The sequence below is a fragment of the Lethenteron reissneri genome, chromosome 61, assembly GCF_015708825.2.
Source record: "Lethenteron reissneri isolate LAM-NWPU_2019-01 chromosome 61, ASM1570882v1, whole genome shotgun sequence".
Taxonomy (NCBI): Eukaryota; Metazoa; Chordata; class Hyperoartia; order Petromyzontiformes; family Petromyzontidae; genus Lethenteron; species Lethenteron reissneri.
In genome coordinates, this window is record NC_083839.1 from 4,147,357 (window position 1) to 4,169,856 (window position 22,500).

A 22,500-nucleotide genomic window follows, 5' to 3' on the forward strand; every position below is an offset into this window, starting at 1 on the left:
GTTACGGGTAGGGTACGGGTACGGCCAGGTACCCGTTTGCGACCCTGGTGCGGCCGGGTACGGGTACGGGTAAGGAAGCAAAACCCGTTTGCGACCTCTGGCAGCGGTACTTGTTTGTGAATTCGTTCGCGTGCCGGGTGGCTGAGGGCTGCATGGCACACGTAGGCACATCACTGCACTCGCGCGGTTGGCCAGTTAGGGTGCAGCGGAAGAAGCTTCAACATACATACGGTACAAACTCGCACATCTTACCCCTACCGGGACACATCGATTACCAGCCCGTCACATTGGTCGCAGCAAAAGCCTTTACACGCGCTTCAAATTAACCAACGACATCATCAACATTCGTATCTCAAATTTCAACAGGACGTGCGCACACGTGGTCGCAAGATCTCACCGTGGGTCAAAGGTCGCCGCTGCCACCAAAGGTCACCGCCCAACGCCGCCCTCCGCTCCGCCAGATCTCACTCGGCCGCTTCTCTTTGTACGAACCATTATATATAAATTTTTAGTAAATCCCTTTTTGTTGTTTTGTGTTTAGTAAAAACAAAACATGCGTTTATATACACCAGCAGCAGTCACGTGGTTGAGCCGATGCGACCAACAATTTCCCAAGCTCTGGCGGACCTCGAGGTGCGCACGTTATCAGCCATTTCATAGGTTGTCCGTACACACGCGGGAGGAAAGCCGAGCGCCTGAAGAAAAACTCACGCGTGCGAGAGGGGGCAACACTCGATCCCGTAGAGACGTGAACCGGTTGAAGTCGACATTTTTCGCAGTGCTGCCTTCTCCCGGTCGAGCCTGGGCATAATGTCGGCACACCCTCGACGCGCACGTGGGAAGGGAGTTTCGACAACACGAGTGCTATCCACCAAACATCTCCAACTCAAAATCTGCTGCATCGCAGGCCACGTGCGCATGCATAGCCACCACCGTCGCCGCAATCCAATTCAACGATGAACACACAGGGCGTGAGCTCCCCGATCCGGGGGTAGGGAGAGCTCTGTCAGTATTTGTCGTCTCTCCCAACAGAAGCTGCTGCTTCTGTCGCCGTGCAGACGACGGATGATGGAGGCACTCGAAATAAAAACGCATCATGGGGGGGGGGGGGGGGAGGACGAGGAAACCTTTTTGGCAGTCTCTATGAACAATAGCAGTAGGTTTTTACCCCTTTCTGGCAATAAAACGGGAGTTGTGTTTCGATGTTCAAACACCGAACGGCAACATTTTGCGAGGAATCAAATTACTGCGTCAACCACACACACACATGACGTGTGTTGAACATGCAAACTCTGACAATAGACGCGGCCTTAGACACTCATTGGCCTACAACAGAGACAGCAGCCTTCTTGATGACAGTCTCACCAGTGTCAGACCAGAAAATGGCATAAGGCGACCAGTACAATGGCAATGCCACACGCATCGAATCACTTACATCTCGGGTGAGCAGCTACATCATGGGATACATTTTTTGCCAGGATCGAAGTATGCAAAACAATGAGTTTTTTCCCTTTCCGGCGATATAATACGTGTTAAGAAGTTCAAACAACAATGAATCAAGTGCTGCATTAAGCACACAATACTTGCGAACATGCAGACAGACGTGCTCTGATAATCGATGCATCGTCTTTGAAACTAGTCCGACACTTCATCTTGGTTCTTTTGGTAAAGTCACGTAGAAGGGAAATAATAAAAATTAAACGTATTAAATAATTCTCACGACGTTTCGGCCACAACGCAAGCAGCCATACCTCAGGTGAAGAACAGGTCTGTCGGAAAGACAGCGTCTGAATGACGCATCTGAATGATGCTGTCTTTCCGACAGACCTGTATTTCACCTGAGGACGGCTGCTTGCGTTGTGGCCGAAACGTCGTGAGAATTATTTTAGTAAGTTTCATTTTTATTATTTTATTATTTCCCTTCTACGTGACTTTACCGAAAGAACCAAGAAGATGAATCCCTGCAGTCACGAAAGAAGCTTTAAATCGAAATTAAGTCCGACACTGTTGAGTCTAGGCCATGAAGTCGGCTAAACCACTCTTCTTATACATCATGAATAAAAACGCGTTTGTCGTAGGATATTTAAAAAAACAGCTCCGTGCAAACTTAAAATCGGGGGATGCCCTAACTTCCGAGAAATGTTACTTACAAAAATAACATCAATATAATATATTCGCGTGTGTATATATATGTATAAAACCAGGGCTTGCGGTCCCCCCACCCCCGTGGATATTCTCCGGATTGCCACGTCGCTGGCACGCGACCTCACGGGGCACGGCCGGAAGAGTTTGAGAGGTATTGGCGTGGATTGTAGTGTGCCGGGCGCGGGGTTCATGTCCGGGGACGTCTCGTCGGGTAGGCGGCACGCAGAGCAGTTAGCGACAAGCAACCCCCCCCCCCCCCCCCCCGTACGTGACTCACCTGAACGGGTCAACTGGGATTCATCTTCTTGGTTCTTTCGGTAAAGTCACGTAGAAGGGAAATAATAAAATAATAAAACATTATAAAATACAATTCTCACGACGTTTCGGCCACAACGCAAGCAGCCGTCCTCAGGTGAAGAACAGGTCTGTCGGAAAGACAGCGTCTGAATGAACCAATTGAACCACTTTATTCAGACGCTGTCTTTCTGACAGCCGTGTTCTTCACCTGACGACGGCTGCTTGCGTTGTGGCCGAAACGTCGTGAAAATTGTATTTTATAATGTTTAATTTTTATTATTTTATTATTTCCCTTCTACGTGACTTTACCGAAAGCACCAAGAAGATGAATCCCCGCAGTCACGAAAGCTTCAAATCGAGAGTCAACTGGGCCTACGAGGTTCTCAAAAGCTGATCAGCTCGACACCCCCCCCCCCCCCGACTCCCGCGGGCTCTGCGGATCTCTGCATTGGTCAGGGGTCTGCGCCCCCCCCCCCCCCCCCCCCAATTTCGGCCGCCAAATAAACACACGCACGCAGACAGTCAAACCCGTGGCAGTGAATAACGAAGGACACGTTTAAATGTATTTATACTGAATAAAAAAACAGTCACTCTTACAAACGCAATGCATGCGGAGGTGACCCCCTGCAGGCATGAAACGGCCAAAGCAACCGCAAGAAGCTAAGCGGGTTTCAGCCTGGACGGTTGCTTGCATGGGCATCCACAATGTGCGCCGAACGCCTGCGTGCACGCCACGTGTTATGCACGGGCTACATGGGCCGCGCGCCCAGGCAAACATTCGGTGGCGACGGATGGACGGGTGAAATGTAACGGGTGAAATGTAACGACGGGAATCGCCTGCCTCGCGATGCCCCGGGGGGGGAACCCCCACCGGGCTCAAGAGGGAGCTGCAAGAGTTTGACCCCTGGGTGGCACGAACCGCCTGTCGGAAATCTACTCTCTTCTCTCCTGGACTGCCTTCTACAGGTACCGCGAAGTTGCTCCTTGTGCAGGTCCGTAGCCCAGCGGCGCAGTGACCCGCGACTTACACTGCCAACCCCCCACGCAGAGGTCGCAACCGGGTACCCGATACCCGTACCCTACCCGATACCCGGCTACCCGTACCCGGCCGGGTACGGGTACAGGTACCCGTTTGCGACCCTGGTGCGGCCGGGTACGGGTAAGCCGTGAGTCACTGGTGAGTAACCGTTTGTCACTCATTTCCCAACGTCTTGTCTCTTCTCACAATTCAAGTTCCTAGAATCAACCCACCCGCGCCTGCAACATGGCTTCATCCCAGAGGTCGCAATCAGGTACCCGATACCCGTACTCGGCCGGGTACGGGGGTAGGGTACGGGTACCCGTTTGCGACCCTGGTGCGGCCGGGTACGGGTAAGGAATCAAAACCCATTTGCGACCTCTGCCCCCACGGCACCGGAGGGTTTGCCGTGCAGAGGAGGAATCCCGCTTCGAGTTCAGCGACGGGAGAGAAGTCGGCCGGTGCGTCGGTACTGTACAAGACATTGTCCGCTCCCGGCGAAACCTCCCGGACAAGTCGGTGCGCGTTTGGGGAAAGGGCGAGCCGAATGAAAAGTGTTCGTGCACGGCGGTATTTAAAAAGAAAAAGCCGCGGTGATAATGCACACACGCACGTACGCACGCACGCACGTACGCACGCACGTACGTACGCACACACGTACGTACGCACGCACCGAACTTCTTTCGCTCCGTACTTTGGTAGACCCGAGGAGGTGCAACAAGGGAGGATTATGGATGCAGACCTCCACCGCAGGGGGTTGCTTTAACACATGGTAGTAGTAGCAGTAGAAGTCGCGCTTTCAGGACCAATATCCAGAAGAAGTTGATTTTTTGTTTGGGGTTAGATCGAGTGAATATATAAATGTGTCGTTGAACCCCGCCACCATCGGGCACAGCCGATTAGTGAGGTTTAATCACACAAACAAAACATTATCGCCATGTTTTGTTCAGGTGACAAACCTTGCTTGAACATTATTGGCACGTGTTGTTGACGTGACAAATCCTACTAATTGGCTGTATCGGGTGGTGGCCGGGTTTAATGAGACATTCATAATTACGCGAGCTAACCCAACACAATCTTTATGTTCTCCGAGTGCACACACGCCTCTACAAAGATTCCGATTCTGATTCTGAAGGCATTGGTGGTGGCGGCGGGGGGGGGGAGCTCTCGTGCGAGGGGAGTGGGGGGGGGGGCTCACACCGCCAACCCACCGCACCCCCCAGCCGCCACGCACGCACACACACACACGCACACACACACACGCACGCGTGAGTGCGTGCGTGCGTGACGTCACGAGCGAGCAGAAATTGCAACGACAAAAAATTCATCCCTCGTTCAAAATCTCGCTTTTACGCATAGGAAGACAGCATTTGGTGGGAGATGTACCTACATTAAAAAATCTAACGAAGCGTTTGTTACTTTACATGCGCTGCGCACGTCTAACGTACACGCGGGTAACGTGCACACGTCACGCGCGCACGTCACGCGCGCACGTCACGCGCGCACGTCGCGTACACGAGTAGTGCACTTCGTGCGATCGACACGTATGTAACGCGCACGCCCAGCGCACACGCCTAACGCAACATGCCTAACGCGTACCGCACGTAAACACGCGTGGCGACTGCCCACGTAGCTCACCCTAGGCCGAGCCAACCTAGGTCAGGGTGCAGCGGGTGTCCCTTGAGCTGCCGGTGTCAATGTCCGTGGAACCACGTGGCCGTGAACATGCAGTCAACATTTGGCGTGCGTGACAACGGGCGACGCTGCTACCTCGGTATCATATCACAGCTGTCAACCCATCGCTGGTTGTGTAGGGAAATTGAGTTTTCGTGGCCGTACGGCGTACAGCCGTTTCAATACGGGCAGGGAAATATATTTTGAACAATTGTACATTTCTTTGTGTTTCTCCCTTGCGATGGGACTTTGTAGGATGAACGTTGAGATTTATAAATGCACATGGTGACCGATAATGCCTGAATTGGTCTGTGACGAGGGGTTGACAGCTATGGGATATACACGGCACAAGGGAGAATGCCAAGCACTGTGTGATTCACCACTGCCGCTCTTCTCGCTGCCAAAGCCATAGCCAGGCTCCGCCACGTCGCAAGGCCATGCAATGCGGTCCGCTCGCACGCGGTTGTCCGGGATTTGTTGACCGCTGCCGTTGAAATTGTACGCAAAGCGCCGTCGATTGTTTATCTGCCCTTGGTGTTTGCGCAAGTAATTTGTTGTTGTTGTTGTTGTTCGGTAGCTTGCACGTTCCCTACACAACGCGATGTCCCGTAACAGGCCACGACTTAACAGGCACATTTTGGGCAGCATCTGTGTTGTCGGCTAAACGATCGGTGGGACAAACCAGGCACGTCTGTGGACGCCTCGACCGGTGCCTTCTCACCGTGGCCGGAGGGCGCAGGAGGCGGTGGAGAACATCCGACGATAGAAAAAATAAAATGATAACCACGTTAAAAAGAAGAAAATTACACGTTATTATTTATATACGTATATAAATGTACTGTATGTATATATATATATACTTTTTAAAAAACCCCACGATAACAACTGCACACTGCTCTCTCTCGCTCGCTCATCTGCTCACGGGCTGTGCCCTAGGAGGACCAACGATGACATGCTGCTGCTGCTGCTGTTGTTGGGTGACCAGCGGTGACCCCTGCCCACTGCTGCCCCCGCTGGCTCCAGCCGCCGCCGCCGCCGGCCTGGCTGCTGCTGCTGCTGCGATGGGAGATGCTGCGCCGTCGTTGAAATCGCTGTCGGGGCTTGGCGGTGCGCGGTGGCGCGGTGGTGCCGGCGGTGCCGGTGGCGGCGGGGCGGAGCGTCCGTGAAGGGGGGCGCTGGCTGCCGGATCGCTGGGAGCGCTGCCACCTGTGGTGGTGGTGGTGGTGGCGCACACACGCACACACGCACGCACACACGCACGCACACACGCGCAGGAAAGGCAAAGTGAACACGCGCGCACGGGGATAGCATTCGCGAGACATGCGCACCAACCACGCACAGAAACTCGCATACACACCGTACAAGACAAAGATGCCCAGCGTAGCATTAACAGACTTTTGGGGGCAAGTGCCATTAGCGAGTAGCACCAATGAAGGCCGGCACGGCGCACGAGCGGAGTGGGGGTGGTCAGCACCACGCCCAGTCGCCTTTGTCTCACCAGTGGCGACGGTTACACACTGCACCAGGTACTCCTCATTGGGGGCCGAGTCGACCTAGGGGAGGCCCAGGACCGGTTCAGATAATCGTCACCGGTGTTGGTCGCGAGCGGGAATTTAAATTCGGGCCGCCGGATCCGTTGCGCAGCGTAGCGCTCACCGCTACTACACCGCCGCTCCTCACCACCGCTACTACACCGCCGCTACTACACCGCCGCTACTACACCGCCGCTACTACACCGCCGCTACTACACCACCGCTCCTACACCACCGCTACTACACCATCGCTACTACACCACCGCTCCTCCACCACCGCTACTACACCACCGCTACTACACCACCGCTACTACACCACCGCTACTACACCACCGCTACTACACCACCGCTCCTCCACCACCGCTCCTCCACCACCGCTACTACACCACCGCTACTACACCACCGCTCCTACACCACCGCTACTACACCACCGCTACGCCACCGCTACTACGCCGCCGCTACTACGCCGCCGCTACTACGCCGCCGCTACTACGCCGCCGCTACTACGCCGCCGCTACTACGCCGCCGCTACTACGCCGCCGCTACTACGCCACCGCTACTACGCCGCCGCTACTACGCCGCCGCTACTACGCCGCCGCTACTACGCCGCCGCTACTACGCCGCCGCTACTACGCCGCCGCTACTACGCCGCCGTTACTACGCCACCGCTACTACGCCACCGCTACTACGCCACCGCTACTACGCCACCGCTACTACGCCACCGCTACTACGCCACCGCTACTACGCCACCGCTACTACGCCACCGCTACTACGCCACCGCTACTACACCACCGCTACTACACCACCGCTACTACGCCACCGCTACTACACCACCGCTACTACACCACCGCTCCTCACCACCGCTACTACACCACCGCTACTACACCACCGCTACTACACCACCGCTCCTCACCACCGCTACTACGCCACCGCTACTACGCCACCGCTACTACGCCACCGCTACTACACCACCGCTACTACGCCACCGTTACTACGCCACCGCTACTACGCCACCGCTACTACGCCACCGCTACTACGCCACCGCTACTACGCCACCGCTACTACACCACCGCTACTACACCACCGCTCCTCACCACCGCTACTACGCCACCGCTACTACGCCACCGCTACTACGCCACCGCTACTACGCCACCGCTACTACACCACCGCTACTACACCACCGCTACTACACCACCGCTACTACGCCACCGCTACTACGCCACCGCTACTACACCACCGCTACTACGCCACCGCTACTACGCCACCGCTACTACACCACCGCTACTACACCACCGCTACTACACCACCGCTACTACGCCACCGCTACTACGCCACCGCTACTACACCACCGCTACTACACCACCATTACTAAACCACCGCTACTACACCACCGCTACTACACCACCGCTACTACACCACCGCCACTACACCACCGCCGCCACGGGCCCGGCATCGCCATGACCGCTGCTGTGAGAGCGTGCCGCGCTACGTACGCAGGTAGCCCTGCTTGATCTGCATGGCGGTGATGGGACAGTCCTTGTGCGCCAGCAGCAACTGCTTCAGGTGAGCCACCTCGCTCCGCAGCAGCGTCACCTCCGCCTGCGTGCCGTCAACACCGGGGGGCGGGGGTGGAACAAGGGGGGGAGGGGGGGCGGGGGTAGAACAGGGGGGGGGGGATAGATGGAAGAAACATGAACGGGGCCTGTCGCAACATCACAGCGGTGTCACCCTGTAGAGCCGCACGTGAACCCCTATAATCCTGCGTCGCCCCGCGTGACCCCGCGTCACCCGCATCTCTCGACGCCTCGTAAAGCGCACCCCCCCCCCCGCCCCCCCCCCCCCCCCCCCCACCAGTGGCCGGCGTCACCGCGTGCCACAAGCAGACTGACTCCGGTATCTGGCGACTGCTCCGCGTGGATCCCAATCGAGTCGGTTTGCGTTTCATTTTTTTCTTTTCGAAACCACCGGGAAAAATCCGAGCCGCGATCGGGTGCCCCGCCCAACGGGGGGGGGGGGGCACTGCCGGCGGCGGCTGCGGCAAGCCCCCCCCCGCACCGCGTCGCCGCCGACGAGCGTAACCGGGCCGGCCGCAAAGCGGCGCCGGTACCTGCAGCTGCACGTTGGAGTCGGCGAGGTCCTCGGCCTTGCGCTCGAGCGAGTGCACCCACGCCTTGCGCTTCAGGCGGCACCGCGTGGCGGCCGCCCGGTTGCGCTCCAGGAACCGCCGCCGGCGCTCCTCCGGGTCCTCCACCGACGAGCGGCGCCGACGGACGCCACCGCCGCCACCGCCACCGCCGCCGCCACCGCCACCGCCGTCGCTGCTAGCGCTGGTGAGGCCACCGAAGCTGGGGGGACCGTGACCACCGTCGTCGATCGGAGACTCCTGCCGAGTTGTGAGCGAAGGTTTTTTTTGTTTTTAGTCTCAGCGGAGCTAGGGGTTGGAGCGCCGGCTGGCATGCGGGAACACCGGAGAAGCGTCCACGAGGGTTACCGGACAGACTGGCGTGCCGAAGCGGATTCAGAGGTTGTATCACTCGCTCACTCGCTCACTCGCCAATTTCGTAGCGCAGCGTACTAACCGCTGCACTACCGTGTACCTCACACACACAACAACGACCGCCATTCGCCACTAAGTGGCGGTGACGTCACCACGACGCACACACCTAGACACATAAACACGGAGGTGCACACACAAACAAAGACAAAGATCCCCCGTGTAGCCTTAACAGACTGTAGGGGCAAGTGCTGTCAGCGAGCACCTATGAAGGCCGGCACGGCACACGAGGGGGTGGGTGGCCAGCACCACGCCCGGCCGCCTTTGTCTCCCTAGCGGCGATGTTTACACATCGCACTAGGTACTCATTTTAGGCTGAGTCGACCTAGGGGAGGCCCGGGACCGGTTCAGATAATCGTCACTGGTGTTGGCTGTGAGCGGGAATCGAACTCGGGTCGCCGGGTTTATAGCGCAGCGCGCTAACCACTACACCACCGCTCCCAAAAGTCTGTTAATGCGGTGTGCACACACACACACACACCTAGACACACACACACACACGTGCATACACGCACACATCCCTGCAGTTGTCAAGACTCTCAGCTGCATCCAAGTGCGGGAAGCGCTCACCATTTTGACGTTCATCTCGTGGTAAGGCGACTCCCAGGGCCTCGACTCGGCCTGAGGGAAGAGGGGACAGAGTCACCCTGCTCGTCCGCCCTGCGCTCAAGCCATCAACGCACCTAAAACTGGATCCCGACTGCCGATTGTACATGCATACGCGTGCGTATGCCCGTGTGCGTACGCATGCGGTGGTGTGCGTGTGCATGGCGTACGTGTACGTACCCCACGTGTGTAGCATGCAGCCATGCACAATGTGTTGCGCGTGTGTGTGCGTGCACGCGGACGTGCGTGTGTGTGCGTGCACGCGGACGTGCGTGTGTGTGCATGCGAATACGATTTGCGGTAGGGGGGCGGTAGTGCAGCGGTTAGCGTGCTGCGCTACGGTCCGGTGACCCGAGTTCGATTCCCGCTCACGGTCGGCATCAGTGATGATTATCTGGACCGGTCCTGGGTCACCTCTAGGTCGACTCAGCCCGGTATGTAAACATCGCCACTGGGGAGACAAAGGCTGTCGTGTGCCGTGCAGGCCTTCATAGGTGCTACTCGCTATAACAGCACGTGCGCCTACGGTCTGCCAAGTCTACGTGGGGAATGTTTGTCTTTGTGCGGAGCGTGCGTGTATGATACGCGGTACACGTGCGTGCGTGCGCGTATGCGTGTGTGCGCGTTCGTGCGTGCGTGTGCGTGTGTGCGTGCGTGTGCGTGCGTGCGCGTGTGTGTGACGTACGCGTCGTGACGAGCTCTCCTCCTTGAGCTGGCGCTCGTGGGGGGAGGGGAGACTGTCGCGCGATACCGGGCGGGCGCCACCTCCGCAGCCGCCCCCCCCGCCCAGGCCCAGTCCGTGCAGCTCGTGCAGCGAGCTCGCCTGCTGCGCCAGGATCTGCTTCAGTCGCTGCGAGAGAGCGAGGGTGGACGGGGGTGGACGGGGGAGCGGGCGGGCGAGCAGGCAGGTGAGCGGCGGGTGTGTTGGTGGGTGGGCGAGTTGAGCAGGAATGCGGCGGTGAGAGTTGGCGACCGTCGACTGCCGTGATGGATCGGGCGTGGGTGGGTTGGGGGGGTTTGGTGGGTGGGTGACTGGGTGGGTGGGTTGGTGGGTGGGTGAGTGGGTGGTTGGTGAGTGAGTGGGTGGGTTGGTGGGTGAGTGAGTGGGTGGGTGGGTGACTGGGTGGGTGGGTTGGGTGGGTTGGTGGGTAAGAGTGGGTGGGTTGGGGGGTGAGAGTGGGTGGGTGACTGGGTGGGTGGGTTGGTGGGTGGGTGACAGAGTTGGTGGGTTGGTGGGTGAGTGAGTGGGTGGGTGACTGGGTGGGTGGGTTGGTGGGTGAGTGAGTGGGTGGGTGACTGGGTGGGTGGGTTGGTGGGTGGGTGACAGGGTTGGTGGGTGAGAGTGGGTGGGTTGGTGGGTGAGAGTGGGTCGGTGACTGGGTGGGTGGGTTGGTGGGTTGGTGGGTGAGAGTGGGTCGGTGACTGGGTGGGTGGGTTGGTGGGTTGGTGGGTGAGAGTGGGTCGGTGACTGGGTGGGTGGGTTGGTGGGTTGGTGGGTGGGTGACAGAGTTGGTGGGTTGGTGGGTGAGTGAGTGGGTGGGTGACTGGGTGGGTGGGTTGGTGGGTGAGTGAGTGGGTGGGTGACTGGGTGGGTGGGTTGGTGGGTGGGTGACAGGGTTGGTGGGTGAGAGTGGGTGGGTTGGTGGGTGAGAGTGGGTCGGTGACTGGGTGGGTGGGTTGGTGGGTTGGTGGGTGAGAGTGGGTCGGTGACTGGGTGGGTGGGTTGGTGGGTTGGTGGGTGAGAGTGGGTCGGTGACTGGGTGGGTGGGTTGGTGGGTTGGTGGGTGGGTGACAGAGTTGGTGGGTTGGTGGGTGAGTGAGTGGGTGGGTGACTGGGTGGGTGGGTTGGTGGGTGAGTGAGTGGGTGGGTGACTGGGTGGGTGGGTTGGTGGGTGGGTGACAGGGTTGGTGGGTGAGAGTGGGTGGTTTGGTGGGTGAGAGTGGGTCGGTGACTGGGTGGGTGGGTTGGTGGGTTGGTGGGTGAGAGTGGGTCGGTGACTGGGTGGGTGAGAGTGGGTGGGTTGGTGGGTGAGAGTGGGTGGGTGACTGGGTGGGTGGGTTGGTGGGTGAGTGAGTGGGTGGGTGACTGGGTGGGTGGGTTGGTGGGTGGGTGACAGGGTTGGTGGGTGAGAGTGGGTGGGTTGGTGGGTGAGAGTGGGTGGGTGACTGGGTGGGTGGGTTGGTGGGTTGGTGGGTGAGAGTGGGTGGGTGACTGGGTGGGTGGGTTGGTGGGTTGGTGGGTGAGAGTGGGTCGGTGACTGGGTGGGTGGGTTGGTGGGTGGGTGACAGGGTTGGTGGGTGAGAGTGGGTGGGTTGGTGGGTGAGAGTGGGTCGGTGACTGGGTGGGTGGGTTGGTGGGCTGGTGGGTGAGAGTGGGTCGGTGACTGGGTGGGTGGGTTGGTGGGTTGGTGGGTGAGAGTGGGTCGGTGACTGGGTGGGTGGGTTGGTGGGTTGGTGGGTGAGAGTGGGTCGGTGACTGGGTGGGTGAGAGTGGGTGGGTTGGTGGGTGAGAGTGGGTCGGTGACTGGGTGGGTGGGTTGGTGGGTTGGTGGGTGAGAGTGGGTCGGTGACTGGGTGGGTGAGAGTGGGTGGGTTGGTGGGTGAGAGTGGGTCGGTGACTGGGTGGGTGGGTTGGTGGGTTGGTGGGTGAGAGTGGGTCGGTGACTGGGTGGGTGAGAGTGGGTGGGTTGGTGGGTGAGAGTGGGTCGGTGACTGGGTGGGTGGGTTGGTGGGTTGGTGGGTGAGAGTGGGTCGGTGACTGGGTGGGTGAGAGTGGGTGGGTTGGTGGGTGAGAGTGGGTCGGTGACTGGGTGGGTGGGTTGGTGGGTTGGTGGGTGAGAGTGGGTCGGTGACTGGGTGGGTGGGTTGGTGGGTGAGAGTGGGTCGGTGACTGGGTGGGTGGGTTGGTGGGTGAGAGTGGGTCGGTGACTGGGTGGGTGGGTTGGTGGGTTGGTGGGTGAGAGTGGGTGGGTGACTGGGTGGGTGGGTTGGTGGGTTGGTGGGTGAGAGTGGGTCGGTGACTGGGTGGGTGAGAGTGGGTGGGTTGGTGGGTTGGTGGGTGAGAGTGGGTCGGTGACTGGGTGGGTGGGTTGGGTGGGTTGGTGGGTAAGAGTGGGTGGGTTGGTGGGTGAGAGTGGGTGGGTTGGTGGGTGAGAGTGGGTCGGTGACTGGGTGGGTGGGTTGGTGGGTTGGTGGGTGAGAGTGGGTGGGTGACTGGGTGGGTGGGTGGGTTGGTGGGTGAGAGTGGGTCGGTGACTGGGTGGGTGGGTTGGTGGGTTGGTGGGTGGGTGAGAGTGGGTCGGTGACTGGGTGGGTGGGTTGGTGGGCTGGTGGGTTTGTGAGTGGGTCGGTGACTGGGTGGGTGGGTTGGTGGGTTGGTGGGTGAGAGTGGGTGGGTGACTGGGTGGGTGGGTTGGTGGGTGGGTGACAGGGTTGGTGGGTGAGAGTGGGTGGGTTGGTGGGTGAGAGTGGGTGGGTGACTGGGTGGGTGGGTTGGTGGGTGGGTGACAGGGTTGGTGGGTGAGAGTGGGTGGGTTGGTGGGTGAGAGTGGGTCGGTGACTGGGTGGGTGGGTTGGTGGGTTGGTGGGTGAGAGTGGGTCGGTGACTGGGTGGGTGAGAGTGGGTGGGTTGGTGGGTGAGAGTGGGTCGGTGACTGGGTGGGTGGGTTGGTGGGCTGGTGGGTGAGAGTGGGTCGGTGACTGGGTGGGTGGGTTGGTGGGTTGGTGGGTGAGAGTGGGTCGGTGACTGGGTGGGTGAGAGTGGGTGGGTTGGTGGGTGAGTGAGTGGGTGGGTGACTGGGTGGGTGGGTTGGTGGGTGGGTGACAGGGTTGGTGGGTGAGAGTGGGTGGGTTGGTGGGTGAGAGTGGGTCGGTGACTGGGTGGGTGGGTTGGTGGGTTGGTGGGTGAGAGTGGGTCGGTGACTGGGTGGGTGGGTGGGTGGGTTGGTGGGTGAGAGTGGGTCGGTGACTGGGTGGGTGGGTTGGTGGGTTGGTGGGTGAGAGTGGGTCGGTGACTGGGTGGGTGAGAGTGGGTGGGTTGGTGGGTGAGAGTGGGTGGGTGACTGGGTGGGTGGGTTGGTGGGTGAGTGAGTGGGTGGGTGACTGGGTGGGTGGGTTGGTGGGTGGGTGACAGGGTTGGTGGGTGAGAGTGGGTGGGTTGGTGGGTGAGAGTGGGTCGGTGACTGGGTGGGTGGGTTGGTGGGTTGGTGGGTGAGAGTGGGTCGGTGACTGGGTGGGTGGGTTGGTGGGTTGGTGGGTGGGTGACAGAGTTGGTGGGTTGGTGGGTGAGAGTGGGTGGGTTGGTGGGTGAGAGTGGGTGGGTGACTGGGTGGGTGGGTTGGTGGGTGAGAGTGGGTCGGTGACTGGGTGGGTGGGTTGGTGGGTTGGTGGGTGGGTGACAGAGTTGGTGGGTTGGTGGGTGAGAGTGGGTGGGTTGGTGGGTGAGAGTGGGTGGGTGACTGGGTGGGTGGGTTGGTGGGTGAGAGTGGGTCGGTGACTGGGTGGGTGGGTTGGTGGGTTGGTGGGTGGGTGACAGAGTTGGTGGGTTGGTGGGTGAGAGTGGGTGGGTTGGTGGGTGAGAGTGGGTGGGTGACTGGGTGGGTGGGTTGGTGGGTGAGAGTGGGTCGGTGACTGGGTGGGTGGGTTGGTGGGTTGGTGGGTGGGTGACAGAGTTGGTGGGTTGGTGGGTGAGAGTGGGTGGGTTGGTGGGTGAGAGTGGGTGGGTGACTGGGTGGGTGGGTTGGTGGGTGAGAGTGGGTCGGTGACTGGGTGGGTGGGTTGGTGGGTTGGTGGGTGGGTGACAGAGTTGGTGGGTTGGTGGGTGAGAGTGGGTGGGTTGGTGGGTGAGAGTGGGTGGGTGACTGGGTGGGTGGGTTGGTGGGTGAGAGTGGGTCGGTGACTGGGTGGGTGGGTTGGTGGGTTGGTGGGTGGGTGACAGAGTTGGTGGGTTGGTGGGTGAGAGTGGGTGGGTTGGTGGGTGAGAGTGGGTGGGTGACTGGGTGGGTGGGTTGGTGGGTGAGAGTGGGTCGGTGACTGGGTGGGTGGGTTGGTGGGTTGGTGGGTGGGTGACAGAGTTGGTGGGTTGGTGGGTGAGAGTGGGTGGGTTGGTGGGTGAGAGTGGGTGGGTGACTGGGTGGGTGGGTTGGTGGGTGAGAGTGGGTCGGTGACTGGGTGGGTGGGTTGGTGGGTTGGTGGGTGGGTGACAGAGTTGGTGGGTTGGTGGGTGAGAGTGGGTGGGTTGGTGGGTGAGAGTGGGTGGGTGACTGGGTGGGTGGGTTGGTGGGTGAGAGTGGGTGGGTGAGAGTGGGTGGGTTGGTGGGTGAGAGTGGGTGGGTGACTGGGTGGGTGGGTTGGTTGGTGAGAGTGAGTGGGTGAGAGTGGGTGGGTTGGTGGGTGAGAGTGGGTGGGTGACTGGGTGGGTGGGTTGGTGGGTGAGAGTGGGTGGGTGAGAGTGGGTGGGTTGGTGGGTGAGAGTGGGTGGGTTGGTGGGTGAGAGTGGGTCGGTGACTGGGTGGGTGGGTGACTGGGTTGGTGGGTGAGAGTGGGTCGGTGACTGGGTGGGTGGGTTGGTGGGTTTGTGAGTGGGCAAATGGTGGGCAAGTGAGCGGGTGAGTGGTGGGTAGGCGAGTGAGAAGACGGGTGAGTAGGTGGGCAGTGGGTGAGTGAGTTGAGGTGTAAGTGGGTGGATGAGTGGGCGAGTGGGTGGTTGTGTGGGTTGGTTTGTGAGTGGGCAAAATGGTTGGCGGGTGAGGAGTTGAGTTTGTGGGCCAATTGTTGAGTGGCAGGTGAGCAGGAGGGGAGGTGGGTTAGTGAGAGGGTGGGGTGGATGGATGAGGTGAGCGAGTGAACAGTTAGGTAGGGTGGGTTAGTTAACGGACGAGTGTTGGACGGGCAGAAGACCAGACGGGTTCACAGGTGGGTGAGTGGGTGAGTGAGTGAGTGGGCAAAGAGGTGACCAAGCGAGCAGGTGGTTGGGTCAATGGGCGAGCGGCTGGGCGGGTTGGAGATGGGGGGGGGGGGGCGAGCCGGTGAGCAGGTGAATGGCTCAATTTGATGAGCAGTTGGTGCGTAGTTGGTGGGCGTTTTGAGTTGACACTCAACGCACGCGCCCGCACGCGCGCACGTACCATGCGGGACTCGGAGGGCGAGGGCAGTTGTGTCGGAGGAGGCGGCGGCAGCCCGTGGCTGAACATGTGCGGTCCCGGAATTCCGGGAATGTGCGGGATCATCCCCACGGGACTGGGGATCATCCCGACGGGACTGGGGATCATCCCCACGGGACTGGGGATCTGCCGAGGACAGGAAACCGTGAATTGCGGAAAACGCCAACGCCATGACGCCCGTTGCGTGGCCTTCAAATAAAAATCAAGTACAGGTCAAGTCCTCGCTTGATGAACAAACGCGCTCTCGCGATGACTCGGTTCCTTCTGTTTGGGAACATTTTTGGCACAAATCGGAGCGCATCCCCCCCCCGTTATAACTCGGAAACCGTGCACCGTTGTAACACGGTCTCTGTAGCTGTCTAAGACAAACTACAGTAAAACCTTGGATTGCGAGTAACTTGGTCTGCGAGTGTTTGGCAAGACGAGCAAAATGTTTACACAAACATTAATTTGATAAACGAGCGAGGTCTTGCAACACGAGTAGTACGTGTACACGCTTTGTCTGCCGAGCGTCACGTGATCACAACTGATATACGAGTGCTTTGGGTTACAAACACGTTTCCAGAACGAATTATGCTCGCAATCCAAGGTTTTACTGTACTTTGATGAGCTGTACGGCTGTTGCGGTAAGGCGATTCTGGGTAGAAACGCACGGAGTGATACGGTATGTGGTGGCGGCGTGCCCTCATCTCGGTTCTCTGTCCCGCATGGGATGGCTTCAGGCTGAGTTTACGGCGCGCAACGCGATTCAGCACCGGGAATTTTCCTGCCTTAACGCGTTTTCCGCTTAGCGAGGCACCTTTCAGCAACGCATCTACTGCTCCGAGGAAATGCCGTCATAGCGGTTCAGGCAATGGACCCACCACTTCAAGGCCTTCATAGAGGCACGAGAGGGCACAGAGTTGGAGACGACACTTAACGCTGTGGGACCTGAAAAAAATTCAATTTGGAAAACGTCGTCGATTTGACCAGATTTTAATTGGACTGAATAGTTACCTAATAGTAGCTCTTTAGTAACAGACAAACCGTTAAAAAAAATCTTAAAAGTATTAGTAAATAAGTAAAATTATTTATATTAAATTTCGATGTAAAGCTTTCGTGACTGCAGGGATTCATCTTCTTGGTTCTTTCGGTAAAGTCACGTAAAAGGGAAATAATAAAATAAAAACATAATAAAATAATTATGTTTATAATGTTTTATTTTTATTATAATAATGTTTTATTTTTATTATTTTATTATTTCCCTTCTACGTGACTTTACCGAAAGAACCAAGAAAATGTATATCAAGTTGTATTATCAAAAGCTACATTACAGCATGTCGGCTTATCCGGCCCAGTGCAGCGCACGGAAGGCGACCATCGCAGAGTTCCCTCCGAGATCGCTTCGAGTGACCTCGGCCAGCGCCCGGGGGCGATTTCGACGTGCGCCAGGGAGCGGTGACGGTGCTACGTCGCGCATCCGCCGCGACCAGTCGAATCGCCCGCACCCTGCGCGCGCAAGCGACCTAAGCTACCTATCCCCGACCCACGGAAGGCGAGTTTTTCCCAGCCGTTAAAAGAGTATGCGCGACGCGGTGCCCGAGAGCTGGCCCCGTCATGCGTGTCCCACAGGTGTCGCGCGTGTGTCCCAGATTTTTTTTGTCCCGATTCTAAGAAAGAAAAAAAAATATGACACCGCGACAATTTGGATTGATGCCGTCGCTCGGCAATATCGTTCAAAACTACCCGGCAGCGCCCCCCCCCCTCTCTCTTCTATCCTTGCGCGTGATTGGCTGCAGTGTTCGGTGGTTCGATGCCATTGGGGAGATCCGCAGCCACGACGAGGGGGCTACAGGCGACAGGACCCTCCTGCAAAACTGTTTTGAGACTCGTTGCGAATTTCCTGGGTAAAGCAAACGGCTTTCCTGGGGCGCCGCGGTGGAGATATGTCAACTCCCTCGCCGGGTACACAGGAGGTCGTGGGCTCCATCCTGACCCTGATGCAGAGGTCGCAAACGGGTTTTGATTCCTTACCCGTACCCAGCCGCACCAGGGTCGCAAACGGGTACCCGTACCCGGTCGGGTACGGGTACCCGTTCCCTACCCGTACCCGTACCCTACCCGAAATGAGTGACAAACGGTTACTCACCAGTGACTCACGGCCTACCCGTACCCGACCGCACCAGGGTCGCAAACGGGTACCCGTACCTGTACCCAGCCGGGTACGGGTAGCCGGGTATCGGGTACCCGGTTGCAACCTCTGCCCTGACGCCTGCTGCTGCTGTATATTTGGAGTTTGCGGTGTCTCTCTCTCTCCCCGTGGTCGTGTGGAATTTTGTCCGGGTCCTCCGGGTTTCCCATCCGCATTTAGAATTCGCGTGCGTTGAATATTTGGCTGCTAAAAAATGTCCACCTCGTTGACCTGTCATTTGTGATGGCCAGGCCGCATCTGAAAAAGAGCTACATCCGCTCAGTGGGCCTTACCTGGTAAAACAAAAAGTAAATTGGAATGTTATATCGGAATAAAATAATAACCAATTATCAAGCTCTCATAGTAGTAACCTCGCTCAATTCAAATTCCCATCGTGCTGTACGTTGCTGGCGATTTTGGCCAGGTGCTCCGTGAAAACTGGGATTTTTTTTAAAAAAACCTCTTGCACTGCTAAGGCCATCCACCAGGTGGCGAGATTGCAAGCCCGCAAGCCACGTCTGCTCAAGCGCCTCTCGTGTCAGCAGCAGTGGGTCCGCTGGGCCATCAACAGGGAGGCCGTTTCGAGTGTTCCTCCAGGTTTCGATTTAAAGCTTTCGTGACTGCAGGGATTCATCTTCTTGGTTCTTTCGGTAAAGTCACGTGGAAGGGAAGTAATAAAATAATAAAAATAAGACATAATAAAACAATTCTCACGACGTTTTATTTTTAAATCCTTTATATTAAGTTCGCTTGCTTGCTTGCGTGCTTGCTTGCTTACGACCGTGTAAATCTTTCGGTCGTTTTTTAACCCACTTCCCATGATCCAATCGAGTTGACATTTTGCACACAGACTCGTTGTGCGTGACAATTAATGTTCGTGAAATTTTTTTTCCAAAATTTTACACTTTATAGGACAAAAATATTATATTTAATTACCAATTGTTTAATACTGCAGACAATCATCTGACCCATAGGTGGCAGCCATCTCAAGCCAGAGGACGAGAGGACTCTAGCCGCCACGCATATAAAGGATTTAGAGTGAAAAACTTTGTTTTTACGGGTTATACTTGTTATTATTTTATTACTTCCCTTCTACGTGACTTTACCGAAAGAACAAAGAAGATGTTCCTGCAGGTGTCGCCCCGCTCACTAAGCCAGGCCTCCCCTCATGGATAGGCCCACGAGCGAATTCAAGTCTGTAAGTCTACGGGGCAATGTTCGTCTATGGGCAATGTGGTTCAACGGGAAACGTGGTTCAATTAACATTGTTGGTCTACGTACAATGCTAGCCCATGGGCAATGTTAGTCCATGGGCAATGCTAGTTAATGGGCAATGCTCGCCTAGGGGCAATGGTAACACTAGTCGCTGGGCCATCAATGGGGAGGCCGTTGTCCAACGTTCCGCAAGGTGCAGCCGCGGTCTGTCACGTCCCCCCACCCCCCCCACCCCCCCCCCTACCCCCCCACCCCCCCACCTCGCCAGACCTCCCTCTGGGATAGGCACGGACCGTCGCATCGCCGAGCACGGCGACGATCCGTGAGCGGCACCACCGCGGTGAGCGTGGGGGGCGGTGAGCGTGGGGGGCGGTGAGCGTGGGGGGAGATGAGGCGAGGGGGGAACGTCCGATTGAAGATGGATGAAGAGGTGCCTTCTTTGTCAAGGCGGGACATTTGCGGGTGACGTTTGTGATGAAAGTCACCCCCCGCTAGACCCCTAAGAAGGGTGACGCGCCGCTGACCGAGCGTGCGGAACGCCGACAGAACGCTACGCGTCGATTTAAAGCTTTCGTGACTGCAGGGATTGATCTTCTTGGTTCTTTCGGTAAAGTCACATAGAAGGGAAATACGCGTCGGCCGTGAGCAGCGTTCAGGTGTCTCCGGGCAACCGACGGGCAACCGACAAGGGCGGTGGCCACCGCATCGCTCGGCACTTTCAGATGCGCCTTCTGCGGCCGTCTGGAACGCTCTTCCTCGCGATATGAGGAAGCCACTGGAGCTATTTGCACATTTAGAATCATCATCTCGGTTGACAAACTCGTTTCTTTACAACTGCTTTTTTGCGCGTTGGTTTCTTGTTCTTCCCCACGCACCTCCGGTTAGCGCGGTCGGCCGCGTACGGCGCGAAAGAAGTTCAACATGCGCACGTACCGTCGCCGCCTTGCGTCACAAGTTTGCCATATACCACCAAAAGGCCTCACACATTTGTCTTTAAGTGTCCTAAATGACATCGTTGGTGCCCCCCGCCCGCCCCCCAACTCACCGTGCTAAGGGGCATGGAGAGGGCAGTGGGGATGGGCATGGTGGGGCTGGTCACGGCACCAAGGGGCATCGTCTGTCCGTTGGGCAGGTGCAGGAAGAGGGGCAGCGGTCCGGGCAGGGCCCTGCGAGCGACACAACGCAGGCACAACACAACGCAGGCAACAGGCTTAAGTGTGTGTAGGTAGGTGATAGTGTGTGTAGGTAGGTGATAGTGTGTGTAGGTAGGTGATAGTGTGTGTAGGTAGGTGATTGTGTGTGTAGGTAGGTAGGTGATAGTGTGTGTAGGTAGGTGATAGTGTGTGTAGGTAGGTGATTGTGTGTGTAGGTAGGTGATAGTGTGTGTAGGTAGGTGATAGTGTGTGTAGGTAGGTGATAGTGTGTGTAGGTAGGTGATTGTGTGTGTAGGTAGGTGATAGTGTGTGTAGGTAGGTGATAGTGTGTGTAGGTAGGTGATAGTGTGTGTAGGTAGGTGATTGTGTGTGTAGGTAGGTGATAGTGTGTGTAGGTAGGTGATAGTGTGTATAGGTAGGTGATAGTGTGTGTAAGTAGGCGACTGCGTGTGTACATAGGCGACTGCGTGTGTAGGTAGGCGACTGCGTGTGTAGGTAGGCGACTGCGTGTGTACATAGGCGACTGCGTGTGTACATAGGCGACTGCGTGTGTAGGTAGGCGACTGCGTGTGTACGTAGGTGACAGTGCGTGTAGGTAGGCGACTGCGTGTGTAGGTAGGTGATAGTGTGTGTAGGTAGGTGATAGTGTGTGTAGGTAGGTGATAGTGTGTGTAAGTAGGCGACTGCGTGTGTACATAGGCGACTGCGTGTGTAGGTAGGCGACTGCGTGTGTAGGTAGGCGACTGCGTGCGTACGTAGGTGACAGTGCATGTAGGTAGGCGACTGCGCGCGTGCGTGTGAGCGACGCACGCCAAGTGGCGGTGTGAGGAGGGCGCCTGCGTGATGACGGAGGGCGAGGTGGGTGAGGGCAGCGCCTGCTGCACCAGCATGCCGGGGCTGTGGCCCGTCAGGAAGTAGGGGCGGGCACCGGGGCGGCCCAGCGGGAGGGTGGCCGGGCGCGCCAGCGGGGTGGCAGCAGACGACGAGTCCTACGCACGCGAACAAATCAACCTCCCCGCACCCCACCGCCCAAGCTCTGCAGTCCTCTACCTATATACACATTCAGGCACTTGAGGTGTTAACGGACAATTTCTAAGCAGGCGGCGCGTAGTATTTTCATGATTAATAACACAACGCAGTAATAGCCCGTTGTGGCCTTTAACAGGCTTTCGGGGCAAGTGATTTTCGTGTTTGGATTGGTCTTCTTCCACGCACCTCCGATTAGCACGGTTGGCTACGTGCGTGCGAAAGAAGTTCCACATACGTACACGTGCTGTTGTCGAGCAGCGCCTATGAAGGCCGGCACGGCCGCCTTTGTCTCCTCAGTGGCGATGTTTACACACCGCACCAGGTACTCGTTTGAGGCTGGGTCGAACGCGAGCGCGAATTGAACTCGGGTCGCTGGGTTCGTAGCTCAGCGCGCTAACCGCTACCCTCCCACCACTCCCTCCACGCACACGAAAACATCCCCCCAACATAGCCTCAGGCTGTTGGTGCAAGTGCTGTTGGCGAGCACCGAACAAGTCCGCCACGAAGCACCAGGAGGTGGTGTGGCCATAACCACAACCGGCTGCTTTTGGCTCTCCCGTGCCGATGTGTACACAACCATTTGAGGCTACGTCGACCCTAACCTAAGGGAGGCCCAGGACCGATATTCGACACTTTCATCGACCCAGAGTCAAACTCAGGTCGGTGTGTTTGTAGCGCAGTGCGCGAACCACTAGGCCACCCACCCCCCCCCCTCCACGTACCCGCACACACAAACACACGATGCAAAAGGTCCCCCCTGATAGGCTTAACAGACTTTGGGGGACAAGCGCTGTCCGCGTGCGCCACGAACGCACACCAAGCCCACTTCCACAAGTAATAACTAATCCCATATCTGCATTCCCCATAAAAATGCTAAATTCCTCTTGATATGCAAATTATTTTGTCAAGGCGCTCTTCCCCCTCGAACCCAGCTTAAGTATACGC

At 57.7% G+C, this 22,500-nt stretch overlaps 1 protein-coding gene across 4 annotated transcripts in view; it reads right to left on the reverse strand.

Annotated features, from left to right (window-relative positions):
* Nucleotides 1–2,929: 2,929 nt before the first annotated feature.
* The window catches only part of LOC133358345 (cyclic AMP-dependent transcription factor ATF-7-like), a 124,310-nt gene continuing 104,739 nt past the window's right edge, over nt 2,930–22,500 (reverse strand). For all 4 annotated transcript variants that reach the window (XM_061576625.1, XM_061576624.1, XM_061576622.1 and 1 more), the window contains exons 7-14: nt 21,337–21,515; nt 20,418–20,538; nt 15,952–16,113; nt 10,512–10,676; nt 9,791–9,841; nt 8,774–9,049; nt 8,160–8,265; nt 2,930–6,340 (exon numbers count right to left, since the gene is read on the reverse strand). In XM_061576625.1, coding sequence (XP_061432609.1) covers nt 6,045–6,340; nt 8,160–8,265; nt 8,774–9,049; nt 9,791–9,841; nt 10,512–10,676; nt 15,952–16,113; nt 20,418–20,538; nt 21,337–21,515 — 1,356 coding nt within the window. In that variant the 3' untranslated portion in view covers nt 2,930–6,044. The remainder of the gene's footprint in view (nt 6,341–8,159; nt 8,266–8,773; nt 9,050–9,790; nt 9,842–10,511; nt 10,677–15,951; nt 16,114–20,417; nt 20,539–21,336; nt 21,516–22,500) is intronic.